Source organism: Coloeus monedula (genome assembly GCF_965178545.1).
Source record: "Coloeus monedula genome assembly, chromosome: 6".
In the NCBI taxonomy this organism is placed as follows: domain Eukaryota; kingdom Metazoa; phylum Chordata; class Aves; order Passeriformes; family Corvidae; genus Coloeus; species Coloeus monedula.
Window position 1 is genome coordinate 46,963,550 of NC_138786.1, and position 20,027 is coordinate 46,983,576.

The following is a 20,027-nucleotide window of genomic DNA, read 5'->3' on the forward strand; positions in this document are numbered from 1 at the left end:
TTTAACCAACAGATTTCTTACCTTGTTTCATATGAAATACATTTTGTATTTCCAAAATACAAAAATACAACCTAGGGTTCCACATTCTTTTTGCCACAGCACACACACAACTCACGATCCAAACAGGAAGACAGGAAACTCCTCTTACAACTCAACTACACATGTAGGACAAATCAGAAGACATGAACCACTATAGTGGAGAAGGGATGGGTGACTGGTTTGTAATAAGAACATATAATCAAAAGAACTGTGTATAAGATTTACATATTTATGTTTGCAGTAACTTTATCCCTCCTGATTTTTTTACTCAATTATTCAGAAATTCATCTCTCACGATAAATCACTCGTTCATTGCTGCGATACACTAAAAGCACTACAGTTACTTAATATAAGCAAATTATTAGAGATTTTTTATCCTATGCTTCTTGTTACAGTAGCACAACATCAGGATGTTGTGCTAGTGTAACAAGATAAAAAATGGTAAGCATCAAGACAAGCTTAACAAATATTGGAGATTCTACTTTGTCTACTGCAACATCAAAACAGCTCCCCATTAAATGTTAATTAAGGGTCAGATAGGAAATAAAAACTCAGGGAAATAAAAAGGCATTTAAATCTAAAAGCTTTAAAGCACTTTACCAATCAGTTTAATTTTGGGGTTCCTCTTTTTAGCTTCTTTCATCAGCCACCATTCATAGCCCCGGAAGTAGTTCTCATCATTTTCATAGTGCATATGGGAGGGTTCAGTACCATCTAGGAAGGAAAGAGACAGGTAGCTCATAATTATCTTGTGTGTCATAAGCTGTTACACACCATAAGGTTTGCTGTATTGTTCATTGCCATAGTATGTAAGCACGTATCTCCAACATGGTTCACAAGTTCTTTGGTATGTATTTCAAAGCAAAAGGAATAGTGAGAGGTAAATGCAAGATTTGCCACCCTTCGTTCTTAGCATATTAATTTAGCATGACTTTCATATTTTTATTTTGAAGGGTCTTTGCCTGCTTTTAACATCAGATGTGGTTAACTATTAGGCATTTTTTATCCCTAATAATGATAACACTAAATCTATATTCACTATTGTCTCATCTCTTGATCTTAACAACCACTAGGAAAGTTACAGCATTAAGATTAAGAGGAAAAAAAATAATTACACAAGCAAGTTATCTCTAAACCACAAAACAAACAAAAGAAGGTTATAGTTTGTTTCTTTTGTGCAAGGCAAGTCCAGGGAGAGAAAAGAAAGGAACCACCACGATTTTTTTCAATTACAGGAAAGAGGTTGGGTTGGTTTGTTTTTTTTACAGTAAAATATCTACTTTATAACTTTCACGGTGTTCTGTGACTGCAAGAAAAGGTTTTGGAACTGAATGCTATGTATTGAATCTCCTCAGGCAAAGGTAAACAAACTAAAAAGGTGCAAAAGAATCAGTGTTGCATGGGAAGTCATTACACACAAAAGTCAAGTAATAACTTGCGTACATGACCTCAACAATTATGCAACTTACGTTAAATTATATGCAGAGACCTCTTCTAACGAGACTTTGTTTTAAATGAAGCCTGCTGAAACAGCATATTTCATCACAGAAAATAGGATTGATTTTTCTACCTTACTAACACACGCCTATATGTAAATTTGTCAGGGACATGGAACAATAGGATTCCATATGTAGGCTTCACATTACATTTCAGATTAATTCCTGATCACACCACTGAGTCCAGAAGAAGAGCTGCAGTCTAGTGCATTGAGATACATGCACCTTATTGTTCTCCTTTCAAAACCTGGGAAGCCATCACACAAGTATGTGACATTCCCTTTAGCCAGCAGTAAGAGTGTCTGAGGAGGAGGTCTGTGCATGCCTAAAGACTCCATTCCCCCCCAACCAGCAATTCATTACCAAGCTCTTAAACCCAGTATAACACTTTTCAGCAGGTTAACTTTTGTGAAGTAAACCCAAGAATGAAAAACAATATCTAATGATAAAAAACACAGATATTACGAGATAAAAATGCATATATACAAATATATATATACATACAAGCATATATACACAAACATATATACATACAAACATATACACATATATACATGTATAAGGCCAAAACACCAGATTCTATGCTTTTTATTTATTAACTGTGACTGGTTTTAAGTCTATTCCTGACGTAGCCAGATCTGAGAATAATACAAAAAAAAAAAAAAAAAAAAAAAAACAACCAACCAAACAAAAAAACCTACCATACTACCTGTAGTCTCTGCTTCTCAGCTTTTGGTCACAAACAGTTACTAAATAGTTGCTCCTGTATGTAAATGTAGTAGTAGGTAGGCTAGGCAAATTACATCAAGACATTTTCATTTGCAACTCTTCCCAGGAAGAAAAAAAATACTGCCTACTGCCAGCCAATGGCACTCCAGTGAAATGTTGCAGCTAATTAAACCAAAGAAATGTAACTGCTTATGATCAGATGTTCTCGCATTTCGTGCTTTTAAGAAATAAACTACCTAGTATTGCAAAACTGGTGTTGGGGGAAATGCTCTGCAACTCAGAAACCTTCGACAGGGGGAAAAAAAAGAACTCATTTGCTCTAGAATGCAACCTATTAACCATATGATATGAGAGCTGCTTCCAGAATGTTGGTGTAAATCTCTCTTGTACAAGTTAGCAGCCATTATGCTTTTTTGCAACTTCGGTACAACTGTCTCCATGCCTCAGCTCCCTGTGCAGCACGTGTTACTCACAGCATCACTGAAACAAGAAATTAAATGTTGTTCATGCAAAATCCATACCTGTTGACTGTGCATCACCTCCAATCTCTACCTTGAGAATATGTAAAGAAGCACCAAAATTTGGCTAGGGGAAAAAAAGAGACAGAAAAACAGACAGAGTCCTGCTGTTAATAAGAAGAATGAGGTAAGTGTACAATTCAGAGCATGCTGAAAATGCAATATTCTTACTTTTTTAAACACCCATACAGATGTAATGAGAGATTATATACATTTTCAAGAAAATCCAGCAGGATAAATAGCACACTGATCTTTAAACAGTTTCATTGACTCTTGCACCATTAACAACCCTTCTCCACAACAGTGCAGATTTTAAATAGGTTATGCTCAAAAAATACTAAAGCACTATTAAAGTAGAACACAGAATATATGAGGAACACAGCAGTATTTTAATGTTATTAGAAGTCAATTTGTTTTCTTTTAAAATCAAATTATTTAAGTTGGTATTTTTGTAAATAATTTATTATTTGTTGTAAAGCGTTACCCTGTTCATGTGAAAGAGGTCGTAAATAATCTGTTAACTACAGGCAGATAGGCAAGAACCCACCACACTGGAAAACAATTGTCTAGTCCACTATCCCCCTCCCCTGGCATATGACTGGTGGAGCCAAATATAAAATTCAAGTTCATACAGGCGATTCTACTTCTTCCAGCCATTAGTGGCTTAAGAGTTACTCAAGCCAGAAGTTACAATTAATCATTATTTTAATGACCACTAATAAGTTGCCCTCCTCCATGGAATTACCCAAGCATAATATTGGTATCTAAAAGAATGTTTTAAGACATAAGAATACAATTTGATTTTTAAAAAATGCTGCATAGATGACATGTCTTTTGGCTTACAAGTTTGGGATTTTTGTTTGCTTTTAACAGCAAAGTAAGTATGTCCAATTTACCATTTCTCTTTTTGACATTTTTTAAACTTCTAACACATTTGTTCTCCCATTCCCATCATGAAAGTTGACTGACACTAAAAGATAAGGAGAATGAGGCAAGGTATACCACTCCCAGATATGACAGTTTAAGAGGTTTTAGTAAAAGAACACATCAAAAATTGTTTGAAAATCATGATCTCTCAGCTAGATTTTCTTTTACCACATGCCTATTCAGAACACTCATATTAGTAACACACAGCTGTAGTCTCAAAAAAAACCATCAGGTTTGATTCCCCAGGCACATATTATGCCTTATTCTACCTTGAAAATTAATTCTTTAAACTGCATGGTAAATTATTCCCCTCCAGCCATCTGGATTACATTACTTGAAAGTGACATGACATCCTCTTCCAGCAGAGTAATTTACAGTGCCAAAAGCAAAACAAGCTATTAATGTCCAGTGCAATAATCTTACCATACATTAAGTTGGGTAACTCCACGGGTTACACTTGCTAACTAACACAGCTTACAAACCAATGACATTCCTACACCTTCTAGAGTCACTGCAGTTGTACTTGAAACTAGTTTGGAATAGATATGCTGTTACAAACGTGCAGTCTGCACATTTTTATGCTATGTTAGACCCCCTTACTTCAATCACTATGAACAGCTAAACCCTCCACTTTAGCCACAGAAACAACTTCTCATTTAGCCCACATGAATGATCAAATACATGGTTAAACACATTTTCAAAAACATATTTTCAAAACATATTGTGACAACATGAAAGGAATTTTCTTAACAATATGAAGGGACAGCCCTGAACAAAATCCTGGTTGTCAAAAACAACACCTAAAATTTAAGGTTCTGATAACAATCAATATTAAAGTAGATGCTTTAGAAGATGAGATTTTTGTCTACTTTCAAGTAGCACTGAATATACTACAGGAGTTCCAACATTACACACTAAGAAATTCTGCATGAAATTAAACATTATTGTAGCAGTGAAACCAACCTTACCTTGAACAGGTAATCTAAAATCTGGGAGCGATAAGGTTCTTGGTAGTTCACCAGGAGTCTAGATGTGGCCTAAAATGGAAAGAAAACATGACAATATGAAAACACAACTTTCAAAGATTTTACTACATCCCAGCTTTTCAGGCTAGGCCTCTCACAGAGCTAATAATTTTCACAAAAATAATTATAGCACCTGGAACTCTGCTAAGCCTCTGCATAAACTCGTTTCTAATCCTTCAGATGTGCATTTCTGGTTTCACAGGTTGCAACTGCCTTGTACTCCAGTTACCTGGAATTTACTGCAAACAGAGTCCAGAGAACAGAGAAAGAGATCACACGGCCTTAGGACAAGCAAAAGGCAGCTCCGACCCAGCACTATTTCTCATTCAACTCTCCCTGCTTTGGCTCACCATACACCAAAAGCAAGGGGAGCTCGCAGGCACAGAGGCAGGAGGCCAAAGCAAGCATCTCAGCAGGTCGAAGAGTGGTTAAAAGCTCCGGGAATCTCACGGCTCTGCTGCCTGGACCACAGGAAAGACAACGAGCGGCTGTGGCTCGTCCAGCATTTCAAAACGCAGGGACTATTAAGACCCTCTACATAAAAACCCACCCTGGCTTAGCTCTCCTCCACCGGCACCCAGGACATGGCACCCCGAAAAGCCACTGCACAGGCGGCCGGAGGGCTGGCTCAAAGCGGAGCCCGGCTCCATCACCCCCGCAGCCGAACCACTGGCCGCACCGCTCCCCTCAGCGCCTCCAGGCCTCGCCCGCCGAGCCCCGCTCACATCGTGTGGGTGTCCCCACTCCCCGTCAGTCCTCAGGGCTCCGCTCCGCGACACCCCCGGCCCAGGCTCGGCCGAAGCCACCACAGGCTCCCACTGACGGGATGCCCAGCCCAGGCGTCCCTTGCCGCGCCGAGGAGGATACCAGCATCGCAGCGCTGGAGGAGCCGCTCACCCCGCCGCCGCTGACAGCCCCGATCCCGTCGAACTCCCTGCCCAGCCCGTCGGCATCGTCCAGCACGTAGGTGGCCGCCAAGAGAGGAGCGGCACCGACCCTGGGGGGCCCCGGGCCGCAGCTACAGCCAAGCAAGATCGTGCCCCAGAGCAGAGCCGCGCAGCCCATCCCGCTCCAGCTCCGCTCCCGCCGTGTCCTGCGGCCGTCCTGACCCTGCCGCGCCTCCGCACTGCCCGGCAACGCGCGGCACGTGAGCGCGCCGCCTGCCCGCCCCGGGGCGGGGCGGTGGCGCCCGGCGCCGCCATCTTGCTCAAGGGAAAGGAGGGGTGCGGAAGGCTCTCAGCCTTTACGGGCAGCCCCGCCCGGCTGAAGGCAGCAGTTGCCATTTTGAGAAAGGGCAAGGCAGGCCGCTGCGGCCTGTGCCGCCATGCCGGAGTTGGGCACTGAGCAGCGACCGAAGCTATGGCGGGGCCAGCCTGGGTCTGGGAAAGCTGCATGGCTGTGAGGCGAGGAGGGGTTTGTGTGGGAGCGCGACAGGAATGGCGTTCAGTGTAGCGTGAGCAGCCGCGCGGAGGGGCTGAGTCAAGCTGACCCTCTTTTTCGGGGCCTCTGCCTCTCCTTTTTGGGGCCTCTGATACTTGTCCCGGGCGAGGAACGGCGTTTCCTAGTGCGTCATTCCCAGGCCCTCCCTGCACCTCGCAGCCAGTGTCCTGGGTTTGCGCCGCTCTCGGGCTGCCTCCAAATCCCCTGACGAGTCGGCACAAGGCGGCGCTTTGAAGGAGCACATTCCAGAGCACCTTGAGAAGGACCTTTGATCGCCGCAGGGGCAGAGGCTGGGAGCGGCCCCGGGCCCCGCAGAAGCCCTGCCCCGCAGAGGTTGCTGGCAGCCCTGCGCCCTTCCCGGGGAATCCCAGTGGTCCCCAGTTAGATCCGCAGCTGCGTCAGCAGGTCACCAGAGAGGGATGCTGAAAGTGGGGTTTAAGTTATGATTGGCGGAACGAGCCTGTTTACGCCTTCAGGGGTACGCTGTGGGCAGCCCCATCAAAATGTGAGCAGCTGAGCCGCACGCCAGAAATTTCCGTGAGGTTTGCCGGGGTATTCCCTCAGACTCCGCCTCATGGAAGCATTCGGCTCGGAGGAAAAGTAACCTGGAGATCGGCGATCAGCTTGATAATCCTATAAAAATTCATAATGGGGAACTGTCTTTTCTATTGACCTCAGTATTTCATAGAGGAGATGCTTCATGTGCCTAAAGGTGGAATGAAGCATGAGGCGATGCAGTGGCTGATGTCCTGCGTCGAGTAAGAGCTGTGAAAAAGCTCAGGTTTTGCACATTTCTAAACATAAAGAATGCTGTTATTCGAGCCTCTGGCACTCTTGTCATTGATCTAATGTCTCAGTGATGACATTACCTGACTGACGTTTCCTGTTTATTTCTTTTTAAATAGCAATACCAAGCACTCACAAAACATTTTGCACTTTACAGCAATATCAAGCATTAACTAATGAACCTGCTCACACCCAAATGAGCTATATGATACCATTATGACATGCAGAAGGACAGAGTGACTTCCTCAGGGCTACAGTGAGTCAGTGCCAGAGGTAGAATTATGCTCCTGGTCCTATTTCACATTCATTCCAGCAGACTGTACGGCTTTGCACACCTGGAAGGTTTGCAAAACAATCATGAATTATTAATTGATTCATTTTTATAGTTTCATTGATTAATGTATCAATTTATTCCATGTAAAAGGCTTCAGCTGTGAAATTCAGTCTCTTATGCACTGATAAGATCCTAAAATTGTCAGTTTTCAAAACCCATATTTGCAATCCTGTGATGTGCTGAGTGCCCACCCTTTTCAGTTGGTACAGAAAAACATTCTCACAATCTGGTTTGGTGGAAGGAAAAGGATATTTTACTGTGACTCTGTGAACTTTTATTCTGCAATAAGAATCTTGACCTTGTGTTGAACCTTTTTTTCTTTACACTTTTATTCATGGCCCCTTTGTATGCCCGAATTTAGCCAATAAACTTACTAAGGACTTACTCTGCTTCTTTTCTAGATAAGACTGTTTTCCACTGTTAATACTTTTCTATTTGAGGTCTTTTTTTTTTTAATTTTTTATTGATAGTTGATTAATCACAGCAAACACTAAGAACACCTGTTCCAAGATGACTGATCTGAGATACGGTGTATGTCCAGATCTCAAAAAACCTGTGGAAAATTGTGCTGCTTACATGAGAAATTAAATTGTTGCATGTGGACACAGTTAACCATTTATTTTTACATACAGCTTTTCTTCGAGAATGCATGAAAGGCATTGTCTCCTCTCTTGGCTTCCTTTGATCTTCAGTCCTTGTATTGTCACAGCAAAGAACTGTAGAAATGTTTCAATTATGTTTCTCTATTTCTAATAATGATAACCATTTTTTCTTCAGCAAATTATAGGAATGCTCAACAAAATAGCAGCAGAACCAGCAAACGTGACACTGTTCTTATTTGGTATTCTTGTTAGGAATAGGCATGTGGAAAGTGATGAAACAAGTCTTTGTCTAATGAATTTTGTCTCAATAAAAATGAGAGTGTGACTGAAATTTATTTCAGAGATTTGTGTAAGCAAGTGGTCTTCCATTTACCAAACTGGAAGGGGCTCTTACAACAGTTTGAGAATGGCCACAAGTAGTTGATAATTTAGGCTTCATGTAACAGTCAGATCAGTAAAAAACTGTGGATGAAAAAGTCACGCTCTGACTGAAAAAAAAGGAACCAAATCTGTGCATCCAGTGGTTAAATATTACAGAGCTGCCTGGTATTCTCAAGAAAGTCAGTATGACCCTATTTTAGAACTTTTGAATTTTTTTTGTTTCATTTCTCCTCAGCATCTGAATCGTCAAACTGGACAGTTTTGGTGTTACCCAACAAATGGGCGTTTCAAGTGAAATTGTACCCACTTTCTTAAAGCAGAATTACATTGTTTCAAACAATTTAGGAGAAAATACACGCAATAAATTATTTTGATCACGGGGAGAGAGGAGAACTGTGCTCACCTGTCTAATTGAAAGAATTGTCTGTTAAAAGAATCACTCCTATGAAAACAGCATCCAACCTCAGATTCAGTTTATATAAAAATACATTAATATGTAACCTGTCACAGTGCATAACATACTGTTATCCTTTGTTAACTAGAACTATTCACAAACTTCTCATAAATTCTGAAAATACTTAATTGTTTTTCTACAAACTACTAAAGTCATACATTTTTGTGCTCTACTTAGGTGGATTCTTTTTGATTCTGTGATAAACTTGTAGGGAAAAGCAAGTGAGGTCCTTCAGTCAACAAAAAACATACATATTTTGAACTTATACAGCTAAACACAAATAAAACAGCATTTTATTTCTCTGGGTGGTTTCTCTGCAGAATGTAATGTCTCCTAGATAAGGGGTGTAAATATACTACGCTCATATAATTAGGCAATATTTTAAATTAAACTTCTATAAAGTCTCCAAAAGTATTCCTATACCTACCGAGGTTGCTTCCATCCTTTTTTCATTATCTTTGTAATTATATTATTTTTTTTCTCATGGTCAAGCTTAGATTAACAAGGAATTGGGGAAAGAAGAAAAAAAAAAAAGGAAGCAAAACCAAGAGATGTGTGAACTGCTGCCTGTTTATCTAAGAGCAGCTTCCTGTTTCTTTATCTGATCAAGTAGAAGCAGACGCTTTTCTTAGAAGCAGACACGGGTTACACTGCCAATGGCATAACAGGAACCGCTGCACGGGGACACGTGGCTGCCAAGGTAAGTGCTCAGGATCCAAGGAGCCAGGGACACAGCTACATTCTGGGACAGGTTTCAACCTAGCTGTCCCTAATGGGATGCTGACATCAGACAATAGAAAGAAGGGACACAAAAGGGGCTGGAAAAGATTGCTTTGGGAGAAGGATTATTTCAGTCCCAACACAACCAAAACGTGAGACTAAGGCAAAAGACATCAAAAGATCGAATTAGGAAAGACATACCTAGGATTAGCAAAGAAAGCTTGATTCATTGTTTGCTCTAATGGCATTGCCACAATCAAAATACTGTTGATTATGAAAGGGGGGAAGATGGAGAAGAACTGTATTTGGGGGTGAATTTTCAACATTCTGAGCTGTCCCATCACTGCAAAAAGTGCCTCAGGCCTCCCCAAAGGTTCCAGTAACTCTTTCTATTAGTGTTCTTCAGTATTTTCAGACACTAACAAGATACCCAGTGCTATTTATATGAATATGCAGAATGCTTAAAACTTAGCAGAAAAATAAGCTCTGGTAAAAGTAGCTTCTTGGAATGCCAGGTATCATGTATATGAAAATATTTTGTACATTTTTCTGTATGCATAGAGGAAAATATGATGCACATAATGATATAGCAAAGTAATACTTGCCTGCATGGCCTACATCCTAAAAAACATGTTGGAGGTTTTTTTGTATTTGTTCATATTAACTCAATGTTTATGCTCAGTGAAACAGTCCATAAATTATATCTCCAAGTTAAAAAGGCTGAGCTCTTTTAGACCTCTTTGAGTCTCTACAGAATCTTATGGAGACCTGTGGGTAAACTTTAATGTTGCATGAGGAAAAATGCTGTTAATTTTAAGCAAAAAAGGCCATGTTTCTGAAAGGTGTATTTCAACTCTCCTAAACTGTGAAGTTTTTCAGAATTAAGTTTTGAGATCTGCTCGAATTGGCTATGGAATGTCCCTTGTACTCGAAGGAATCATCTTGGCAATGGAACTTATTTTGAGAACACAAAGCAATCTACTTTGTTGAAATTCCTTGAAGACAAAAAGGAAAACCATCTGTCTTTCCATCTTACGATTGATATACAGTACCACCAGTACAGCAGCTACTGCACTAGCTCACACAGCATTGTTCCTTTCTCCCCTTACAAAGTTGTTTACAGATAAGAGTATGGAATATCCTTTTCTATTTATGCTTATGAAAGTTTTAACTTTACACTTCGTGAATTTCAAAATGTCATAGATGGAAAGACCACATGAAGCTCTCTTTGAACCTGAAGAAGATGCTGTAGAAATGCATTGATACAAATAAAGTATATAATGACTACTTTTCCCTAAAACTCTCACAAGGTTCTTTTACAGGTTTGTTTGCATAAACTACTTGAAGCATAACATTTGCTAGTTCATTTCTCTAAATTTTATATCTTACTGACTCTTCAGAATTCTTGTACAGTGGGTTTTCTGTAGCAAAATGACAGAGGCAAGAACTATGATAATAATTGAATAATGTGTCTAAAAGAAAAAATTAATGTTAAGAATTTTAATTTTTGTATTTGAAACATCTGATACCAAAACAATTCTATAAAATAAATCACAAGTATATGGAATTAGTCACAGTAGGTTTGGACCATGAAAGTCAAACCATTAGACTGTATCATTAAACTGAAATTCCTTGATAGTTAAAAAAAATAACAATCATTGGGGAAAATGATCAAATATTGTTTTTAGGATAGCTGTAAGTCAATACCATCCTCCTAGGCAAAACCAGCAAGTGTGCTCAGTATTGGAGAGAAAACCTGGGAATGCTTCAGATCATGCATTCAGGTAAGAAAAATCATCCTGCATTACAAAGTCCTAATTGTCAGAAAAACAACTCAGCAAGAAGGTGTGATATGGACTACCTGCTCTGAATTAAGGCCCTGCGCAATCTGAGTGAAATGTGTTGTAAGCAGGGCAAAGTAGTGCTTTCTGCTTTTATATTTCTGTGCAAGAAACTGCAGCTTGCATTGTGGTAAGCTTCATTTGCTGGCTCTTTGACACACTTTAGTATAGGTCATCAATACATGCCAGAGAGACACACTTCTCATTATTACCATCACTGAAAGCATGTCCTCATGTAAGTACCATCCATGTGTCATCAAAGTTCGGACATGGATTACCTGGGGAATGAATGCTACACAGCCTCCAGGGCTGTGTTCATAGGAACTAATGAACATACTGGTTAAGAAGAAATGGGGTACAGTGACCTGTGAATATGAAGGGCAGAACAAATGTTCTGAGGTGACAAATTTCATGTGGTCTCAGCTCACGTCTTTGAATTTCATGTTTAGTGTCCCAGCTTGCCATTAGCCAATTATACCTTCAGATACTAGTTCCTTAAGGCAGACGGCAGAAGGGCAAAGTCTTTCCCCAAAGGACATGGTTTATTCAGACAACAGCAATATAAGGACAAGTGGTTTACCTTATGATCAGTGAGATCAACACCGCAAAACTCTTAGAAACAATGAGCTAAAATGAGAAAGCTGAAGAAAAACAGGTGTCATGAGGAAATTGACATGTTGGTCTGTGAGTAGATACAAAAGAAGCTGTTGTGAGTAACACGAGAGAAACTGGGAGTTTATAAGGATGGTGAGTCTGTAATACAAGTTAACGAACAAAAGAGAAAGAGTTTATAGGGGAGGGAGAAGGAATTCCAGTTTCTCCATCATGAGACTAGCAAACACTGCCTCATACACTTGCTGCATTTAATACATGCTTCTGAAAGGGCCTATTTCGCTTGTAGACAGGAAGAGACCTGTCATAAAGAGATGCTAAAGTGTGATTAGAAGAAGAGGTAGGCATTTTATCTTTGATTCATCTGGTCTGTCTGCACACATTTGATTTCTTTTTGGTGAGAAGTGGGTCACAAAACCCTGGGATCTAATTTCTAGAGCTAGATATTTATTTTGTGATACTTATCTATACTGGTAAGCTTACAATGCCCTATTTACTGTGTGGTTTTATGAAAACAAGCTGAAATGCAGACATCTTATGTTTGTGTTAAATATAGATGCTGCATTTTTTTAAAATTAGTCATCATGTTGGTGAAGTTCCTCAATGGACCAAATCACCAAGTCCTTCTCAAGAATTTTCCATTACTTTCAAGCTTGTGAATGAGTTTAGCTCTAGCTGATAAGTTAGGAAACTTGATCAAATAAAGCAGTGGCAGGTAAAACTGAGTATTTGCTTTCTGGCTAGTTTTGTCATTGTTCCTTTTTTTTATGAATAATCATGAAAGGGGCTTTTTTATGGATAAGAGATCCATATAATAACCTCTCAGCACAGGCAATAAACCTGTTTGGGTTTTCTGATAAACCCAGAAACACATAAAACCCATAAAAGGCTAAATTTTTCTTACCACATGGAAAAGTTTCTGCACAGGAGTTGCATTCCATTGAAGTTCTTTCCCATGTGGGGACAGTTATAGATGTGCTATCATGCAGCCTACGTGTTCTTCAGCCTCTTTACCTGCTCTGCTGGCAGTCCAGGCTCAAAGCACAGACAAGTTATCACAGAAGTCTTTCAAGCAGTTAGTATATTTGGCAGTACAACTGGACTGCAACCAGTATTTTCCATTCTCGTATTTCCTGAACGTAACAATTGGGTCTTTAGAGAAGGGAGCTGCTGAGTGTCAGAGCAGTGATACAGTCAGTGAGTACCATCTGTCTCACAACTACAGTTGTACACCCTTTCTTACTGGAAGGTCAGCTCTTCTATGTGCTTCTAAGGCTCACACATGCAACTCCTCCAGTCTCACTGCTTAAGTCAGGGCTGCCATTTTACTGATATTTTCATGTTGAAGCTGTTGATAACCACAGTCCTGGAAGTGACTAAGAAAAGTTTAATTGCTAATGACTTTATAAGCTCATGCATCGCAGCCACAATTTATAGAGGGAAGAAGTGTAAATGAAAAATTTTACTCAGAGTCTCCACCTCATACATTCAAAGGGACACCCAGCAGATTGTCATGTGCATGCAGGAACCCAGTAGACTGCCAGGTTTCACGTGAGGGTTTCTGGTACATGCAGTAAGTGTTGCTGGGACAGCTCGGTTGATGGCAAGTTCTTGTGGGATCACATACAAAGGAGGAGAGAAGAAGCAGGGATATGTGAGGATGCAAAGAAGCCAAGAGTGATTTGCAACAGTGAAACATACCAGACACAGATTTTCCTCTTCTGAGGAGATCCCAACATCCAGCAGTACCTGAATCCCTGTGTTTCTATCCTTGTCTCTCCATTGCCTTAGAGGGGAGGAGGTTATTTGTGATAAGAAATCTACCATATTCATATTCCCAAAACCATGCTAACCAGAATAATAGAAAGTGCACATCTATTATTTTATTTGTGGTCCACTTTCTGATCTCCTTTAACTTCCCACAAGAGAGACCCAGGATTGCAGGACACCCCCCCCCCCCCAGAAGAAGTGTCTTAACTACTCATCCTGCTTCTGCTGTAAAGCTTCCATCTAACTGGCCTTGACCACGTTAGATTTTGGGTTCCTTTTCCTATGCATTCCTAACTCCAGGAGTGTTTACATCCTCTGATGTCCTACAAACACAGTTTCTTTCTTCTGAAAAAAAAAAAAAAAAAAGACACACACCAAGAATCCCATACAAACAAACAGAAATGTTATAGCTGACATTTTTCCTTTTTGGTAACAGAAGGCTGGAATCTTGTCAACCACATCCTGAAGAACTAACAGATGACAACCGATCAGACTACACAGGGGATTTTATTGCACCCAGACTGGAATTATCTCAAGGATACTACTGGGGGGGACAATGGACAACAACACTGAGTGCCATGATGATCACACCCTGGATAAATATTTGTTTCCCTTTGTGTACAGCATTGTGATGATGATCAGTATTCCCATCAACTGCATATCCCTCTATGCATCTTGCATTCAGGTGAGGAAAAAGAATGAGTTAGCAGTCTACATCTTTAGCCTGTCCCTGGCTGACCTTTTGTACTCTTTGATTCTGCCTCTGTGGATTGATTATGCCTGGCATGGAGATGACTGGAGGCTCTCTGCCTTGCTTTGTCAGATTTTTGCCTTCCTTATGTATATGAATTTCTACACCAGCACCGCATTCCTTGCTTGCATCTCTATTGACAGGTACCTGGCATTAGTTCACCCCTTGAAGTTCCAGTACTTGCGCACAAGAAGATTTTCATTGATTGTCAGCATAATTGTTTGGCTTCTGGAAAGCATCTTTAATTCAGTCATATTGGTGAACAAAGAAGTATTCAATGATCCTTGCAATTTCACTAATCATACATTATGCTATGATAATTACCCCCTGGAAAGGTGGCAGGCAAACATAAATTTATTCCGGATATGCTCAGGGTATTTGGTCCCTTTGATAATCATCATATTTTGCTACCACAGAATTTACCAAGTAGTGAGGTATAACCAAGCCACAGTAGATGAAGAAAAGAAAAAAGTGAGGAAACTTATTCTGAACATCACCGTTAGTTTCATTGTTTGCTTCACTCCTTATCATGTTGTATTGCTTATTCGCAGCATCAAAGAACCTTCCATGTCTGACCCACACCTTTTGTTGTTGATGTATAAGGTTTACAGAATCACACAGGCCTTAGCAAGTTTGAATTGCATTGCGGATCCCATTCTGTACTGCTTTGTGAGTGAAACTGCACGAACAGAGATAGTGAATTTGCTCAGGTATTGCTTGTGCCTGCGAAAACGTGAGGAAGACCAAGTGAAAGAACATGCTCTATGTAGTTCTGCTACAAAAAGCACTGCACTGATCACCTACAGAACTTCCAGTGTAACACAGACTGTCAAAAATTCCTGAATGAGCACATGCAAAGGAAAATTGGAGAACCTAAAAGAAAAAGAAAGAAAAATTCTTCTCCAGTCTGTACCTAGGAAATACCCCAAAAGTCAGACATACCAATCTAAGTGAAACCAGTAGCTGGAGCCATATAGGGTCAATGTAATCAATGGAGCATCAACACATATCTTTCAATCAGGTATGGTATATAAATCAATGACAACAACAAAACACATAGTCAGGAAGGATGGCTGTGACATGCTGACGGAATTACTGAGGATCCCCCACAGAACTGTCTCCTGTTGCAGCTTGCTAGCCAGCCTGCTGCAATATACTTAGCTGGAAGAAGGCTGAAGTCCTCTTTGTCCTGATTGGCAAAGGAGCAGACAGAGGGAGTGTGGTAAATTTCTCTATAATTTTGTGGTGTAATTTATGCTGCTATGATGGTTCCTGTGTTTCATTAAAGGCTCAAATTCTTCTTCAGCATACACCTGAGATCAGCCACTTCTTAAAATTGTTTACTTTTTGTGTACAGGTACTTACCTGCCCTTAAGCTTTTGTTTTCTTTGAAAAATGTATGTTCTAATGTATAACTGCATGTCATGCATTTTCATTACAGTACCAGTAGTGGGTTTCAGACAGTTGAAGATTCATTACTTCAAGTGCCTATAGAGAAGAAAATTCTAGCCACCAGTGTTTTAACTTGGATGAAACTTTTCATGATACATGCAGGGGTGGAAGAGAGGGATAGAAAGGTGAGGTTTCACATCTCCACAGCATAAAGAGCCAGCCTTTAGAGTTGCTTATATGACTGAAATCTGGAGTGTGGTTCCATTTTCAGACTCAACAGAGCAAAGTTTGCATCCATTTACTTAACTGCACATGGAGGCCTCAGCTAGAGGTTCCAGGGCTCTCAATCTGCCAGTTTTAAAAAATTAAACAACAAGCCAGGCAGAAATACTGACAAACCAGGTGTTTGAACATGAATGTACCAAAAAACAGTAAGAATAGAAGCAAAAGTACCCACATTTTGAAAGAGTTGATGTTAGCACAGATCAGAAGTGCAGCTGTTAATCCAGGGAGCTGTTCATATGTAGGCCCCAGAAACAGCTGCCTGGCTCCCTAGTTCCCTGTCCCATCCAGACACCTGGCCCTCTGAAAAGAGTTAAAACATGGAAAGTCTCTTTTTTCTCCTCTCACAACCTTTTTTACTTTTGCTCAATTCCCAGGAAAAATATTTGGTTATGGTGGTTTTTTGATTGCATGGGGAAAGAATTTTTCTTTCCATCAAAAAAAAAAATCTCCCTCCAGCAAATTTGTGTTGTGGAAAGATTTTTACCAGCACTTTTCAGCACCCTTTTAGGTCTGACATTATGTATGGAGGATGTGCATAAAGTGGTCACAAGTAATAAGATATTTTTTATGAGAATATCCCTCTGTGTGTAAATTAAAAATTTCTCCATTGCAAAGAACATTTTAACTGTTTTCATGAGTTGCTGTGTGTGTCTGTACTTTCCATTAATTTCACTTTCTGAAATGGGAACTTGCCAGGCTGTGGAAGCTGGGCTTGTTCAGCCTGGAGAAGAGAAGACTTTGGGGAACCTAATGGCAGCTTTGCAATCCTGCAAAGAGAGTATTGAGAAGATGGAGCCAAGCTGTTCACAAGATCTCATAGCAGGAGTGGTGTGGTTTAAGCCTGGCTGGAAATTAAGCACCATGCAGCCACTTGCTCAACCCCCTTCTGTCCCCACACAGACAGGTGAAATGGAGAGGAGAATCAAAGTAAAACTTGTAGGTTGAAATAAGAACAGGTTTATAATCAAAAATAAATTTAAAATGTAGTAATAATGGTAAATTATAATAATAATGATAATGATAATGATAATAATAAGGGAAAAAACCATGTGACGCACAACACACTTGCTCACCACCCACTGACCAATGCCCACTTCCTAAACCCAGATCAGCCACCCTTCTGGGTAACTTCCCCCAGATTATACACTGGGCATGACATTCTATTGTGTGGAATATCACATTGGCCAGTTCAGGTCACCTGTCCCAGATATGCCCCCTCCCGTTTCTTTTGCAAACATCCTCACTGGCAGAGCATGAGACAAGAAAAAAGTCCTTTACTTAGGATAAACATGCCGTAACAAAACCAAAACACATCAGTGTGTTATCAACACCATTCTCACTCTGAATTCAAAACACAGCAATGTAACAGCTACTGAAAGGAAATTAACTCTACCTGAGCTGAAATCGGGACAAGGAGGGACAAGAAATCATGTGTATAACTTGAAGCAAGAAGGGTCAGGGCTGACGAACGGAAGAAGTTCTGAGCTGTGAAGAGCTGACAAGCAGCGGAGTCGGCTGCACCAAGATGTTCTGTGTGCTCCATTCTCAGCGGTTTTTAAAACCCAACTCAACAACGCTTGAGCAACATCTGGCCTTGTAGCTGACCATCCCTTTAGCAGAAGGTTGGACTTGAGATTTCCTGAGGTCCCTTCAAACCCCAATTATCCTGTGATCCTCTGGGTAGTCACTATTCTGGCTGTTGCCGTCCTCTCTAGAAAATTACATTCCCTTCTCTTTTTTGTTTTCATTTACTGGATTTTGTTTTCATGTGGCTTTGTGTTTCTGGTTTTTTTTTTCTGTAGTTCCTTCTTATATATTATGAAGGAAGAATTATGCAAGCAGCAGTGCAAGTTACTTCACCATGAATTTTTTCCAGTGCTGACCTATGCATTTTGCAATAGAATGTGAAATTTCACAGCAGCATTGAAATAAAAGCAGAACCAAACTTCACTGTAACTTCATGGAAAAAAGAACTCAGTGGTTCATTTTTAAATCTTTCACACACCATAAAGGTTGGAAAGTTAATTCTATTTCAGCTTTTAATTTAAAGAATTTAAGAATTAATTTAAAGAATAATGAAAACTGAAGGTAAGCAACAAAACTGAGTCAAATTTAACCTCTGTGTCAGGGAGTAGTGAGAGCTGGCAGCTCTGCAAGGGGCAGTGAGCGAGGAGCTGAGGGTGACAGCCAGGCAGCCTGGGCAGCATCGTCACTGAAAAGCCACAGTCCCATGGCATCTCAGCAAGGCACAAGAGCAGGTCTGGCCAACTGTTCCAATGCAAATCCACAGGAACTCTTCCCAAAGCAATGACATTCCTTACACAAATGAGTTTATGACATTCACATGTCTATTTAATGGCAAGTAGAATGGCATGTATTCAAATTCCATTTTCCTCACAGGCAATGCCTACAGACATTAGAATATGGTCTCAGTGAGTCACCATAGTTCCTATCTCACTTCAAATCAATATAACAAGAATATGGATAATTAAAAGGGCTGTGATGGTAATTTAATTAGGATCCACAGGGTATGAAATGTCAGTGCCAAAGAATACTGCTGTCAGCTTAATAGCAGCAAGAGTGAATTTGTCTATCAATAGTTCTCTTAAAACAGAATCTGTCTGCCAAAAGTCCAGCAAATATATAGCCCAGCTTCCTAAGTTGAGGGATTTTCAGTGAACTGTGGTGACCCAGCTGGTGGAATTCCAGACATCATTTAATCTGTTTCTTTTCAGAATCTTAGAATCATTAAGGTTGGAAAAGAGCATTAAGATCATCTACTCTATCAGCCACAATCTGCATCCCTGCAGATCATTATTCTGTTCTGATGTAGCTACAGATACAGATAAAGCTTCACTTTATTAACGTCAGTGTGGCCAGACCTGACTCACAAGGTTATAGGCTGACAGAGACACCTTCTTAGCCTGTAGTTTTTTTGGTTTTGGGGTTTTTTTTTGGTGTTTAACACATCTAACTGCAGAACCACTGAAAATGACAAAGTATGAATTTGAGTTATTAAGTTAATATATTCCATGTCCTGTTTCCATTCACACAGAATGACGCCACTGAAATCATTCTGATAAATCTAGTGACAAGTCTCCACTCTTGATTAAATGCCAGTAGAGAAGGAAGCAGTGGGCCATAGTTTAGTCATGTGCCAATTCCCATAGTAACTACCAGTTTCATCAGTGTCATCATCAAGTCTAGTTCTCTACTTTCTAAGGTGGGAAAAAAACCAAACTATTCATTTGGTCCCACCTCCATACAGCAGAGAGAGAGAGAACATGAGTGAGAGTATGAGTGCTTGGGACTAGCAGAACCACAGCAACATAAAATCAACTTGCCCAGAACAAGGCTGCAGGGAAGGAAAGCGAAGCACGGCTCTGAGTTCAGAGGAGGCAGGGGCAGCTGCTGCACCCAAAGGCCACTGCTGCCAGTTGCCAGGGCTCTCCTTCTGCCTCAGACAGCAGCTCCTGCTGGTCCCCAAGCCCTGCTAGATGGCAGCTTGACCCTGCCCAAGGCCACCAACTCCTCTGTACCTGCAGGGTCCCTGATGGGGCTGATCCAAGGCAGCATCTGGTAAGTGATGCTCTAGCTCTGATAAGAGGAAAGAGCAAAACACATTGTGCATGTGTTTTTCATAAAGGTTTTTCCTTTATTGCTGCACCACAATGGCTGTGTTACTAACAAATTGCTAGCCTAAGCTGACACAGGGACGTTTTGGCTGTTCGGCTATGAGTTAAAGGTAACCAAGCTATTTCACCTAAATCCTTTAATATCCTAGAAAGACATAAAGTATGTTCTGGACTGGGACTTCAGAAAAGAGAAACAAACCCAAACAATAAAAAAGAAGAAAAAACCCCAACAACAACAACAAAAACCAAACAGAAAACATTAAGGAAGAGACTGCATCAAATGATATGCA

General features: G+C 40.5%; 2 protein-coding genes across 2 annotated transcripts in view; one reads left to right on the plus strand and one right to left on the minus strand.

Moving 5' to 3' along the window:
• Nucleotides 1–5,833, minus strand: part of GALC (galactosylceramidase) — a 32,656-nt gene extending 26,823 nt beyond the window's left edge. Inside the window, exons 1-4 of the mRNA XM_082284119.1 lie at nt 5,632–5,833; nt 4,678–4,746; nt 2,786–2,849; nt 640–753 (exon numbers count right to left, since the gene is read on the minus strand). Of these exons, the coding sequence (XP_082140245.1) occupies nt 640–753; nt 2,786–2,849; nt 4,678–4,746; nt 5,632–5,799 (415 nt within the window). The 5' untranslated portion in view covers nt 5,800–5,833. The remainder of the gene's footprint in view (nt 1–639; nt 754–2,785; nt 2,850–4,677; nt 4,747–5,631) is intronic.
• Nucleotides 5,834–14,230: 8,397 nt separating this feature from the next.
• Nucleotides 14,231–15,268, plus strand: GPR65 (G protein-coupled receptor 65; the record flags this gene model as incomplete). The annotated part of the gene is made up of 1 exon (XM_082283008.1): nt 14,231–15,268. One exon carries the CDS (start codon nt 14,231–14,233, stop codon nt 15,266–15,268), a length of 1,038 nt encoding a protein of 345 aa, XP_082139134.1.
• Between the last annotated feature and the right edge of the window lie 4,759 nt (nt 15,269–20,027).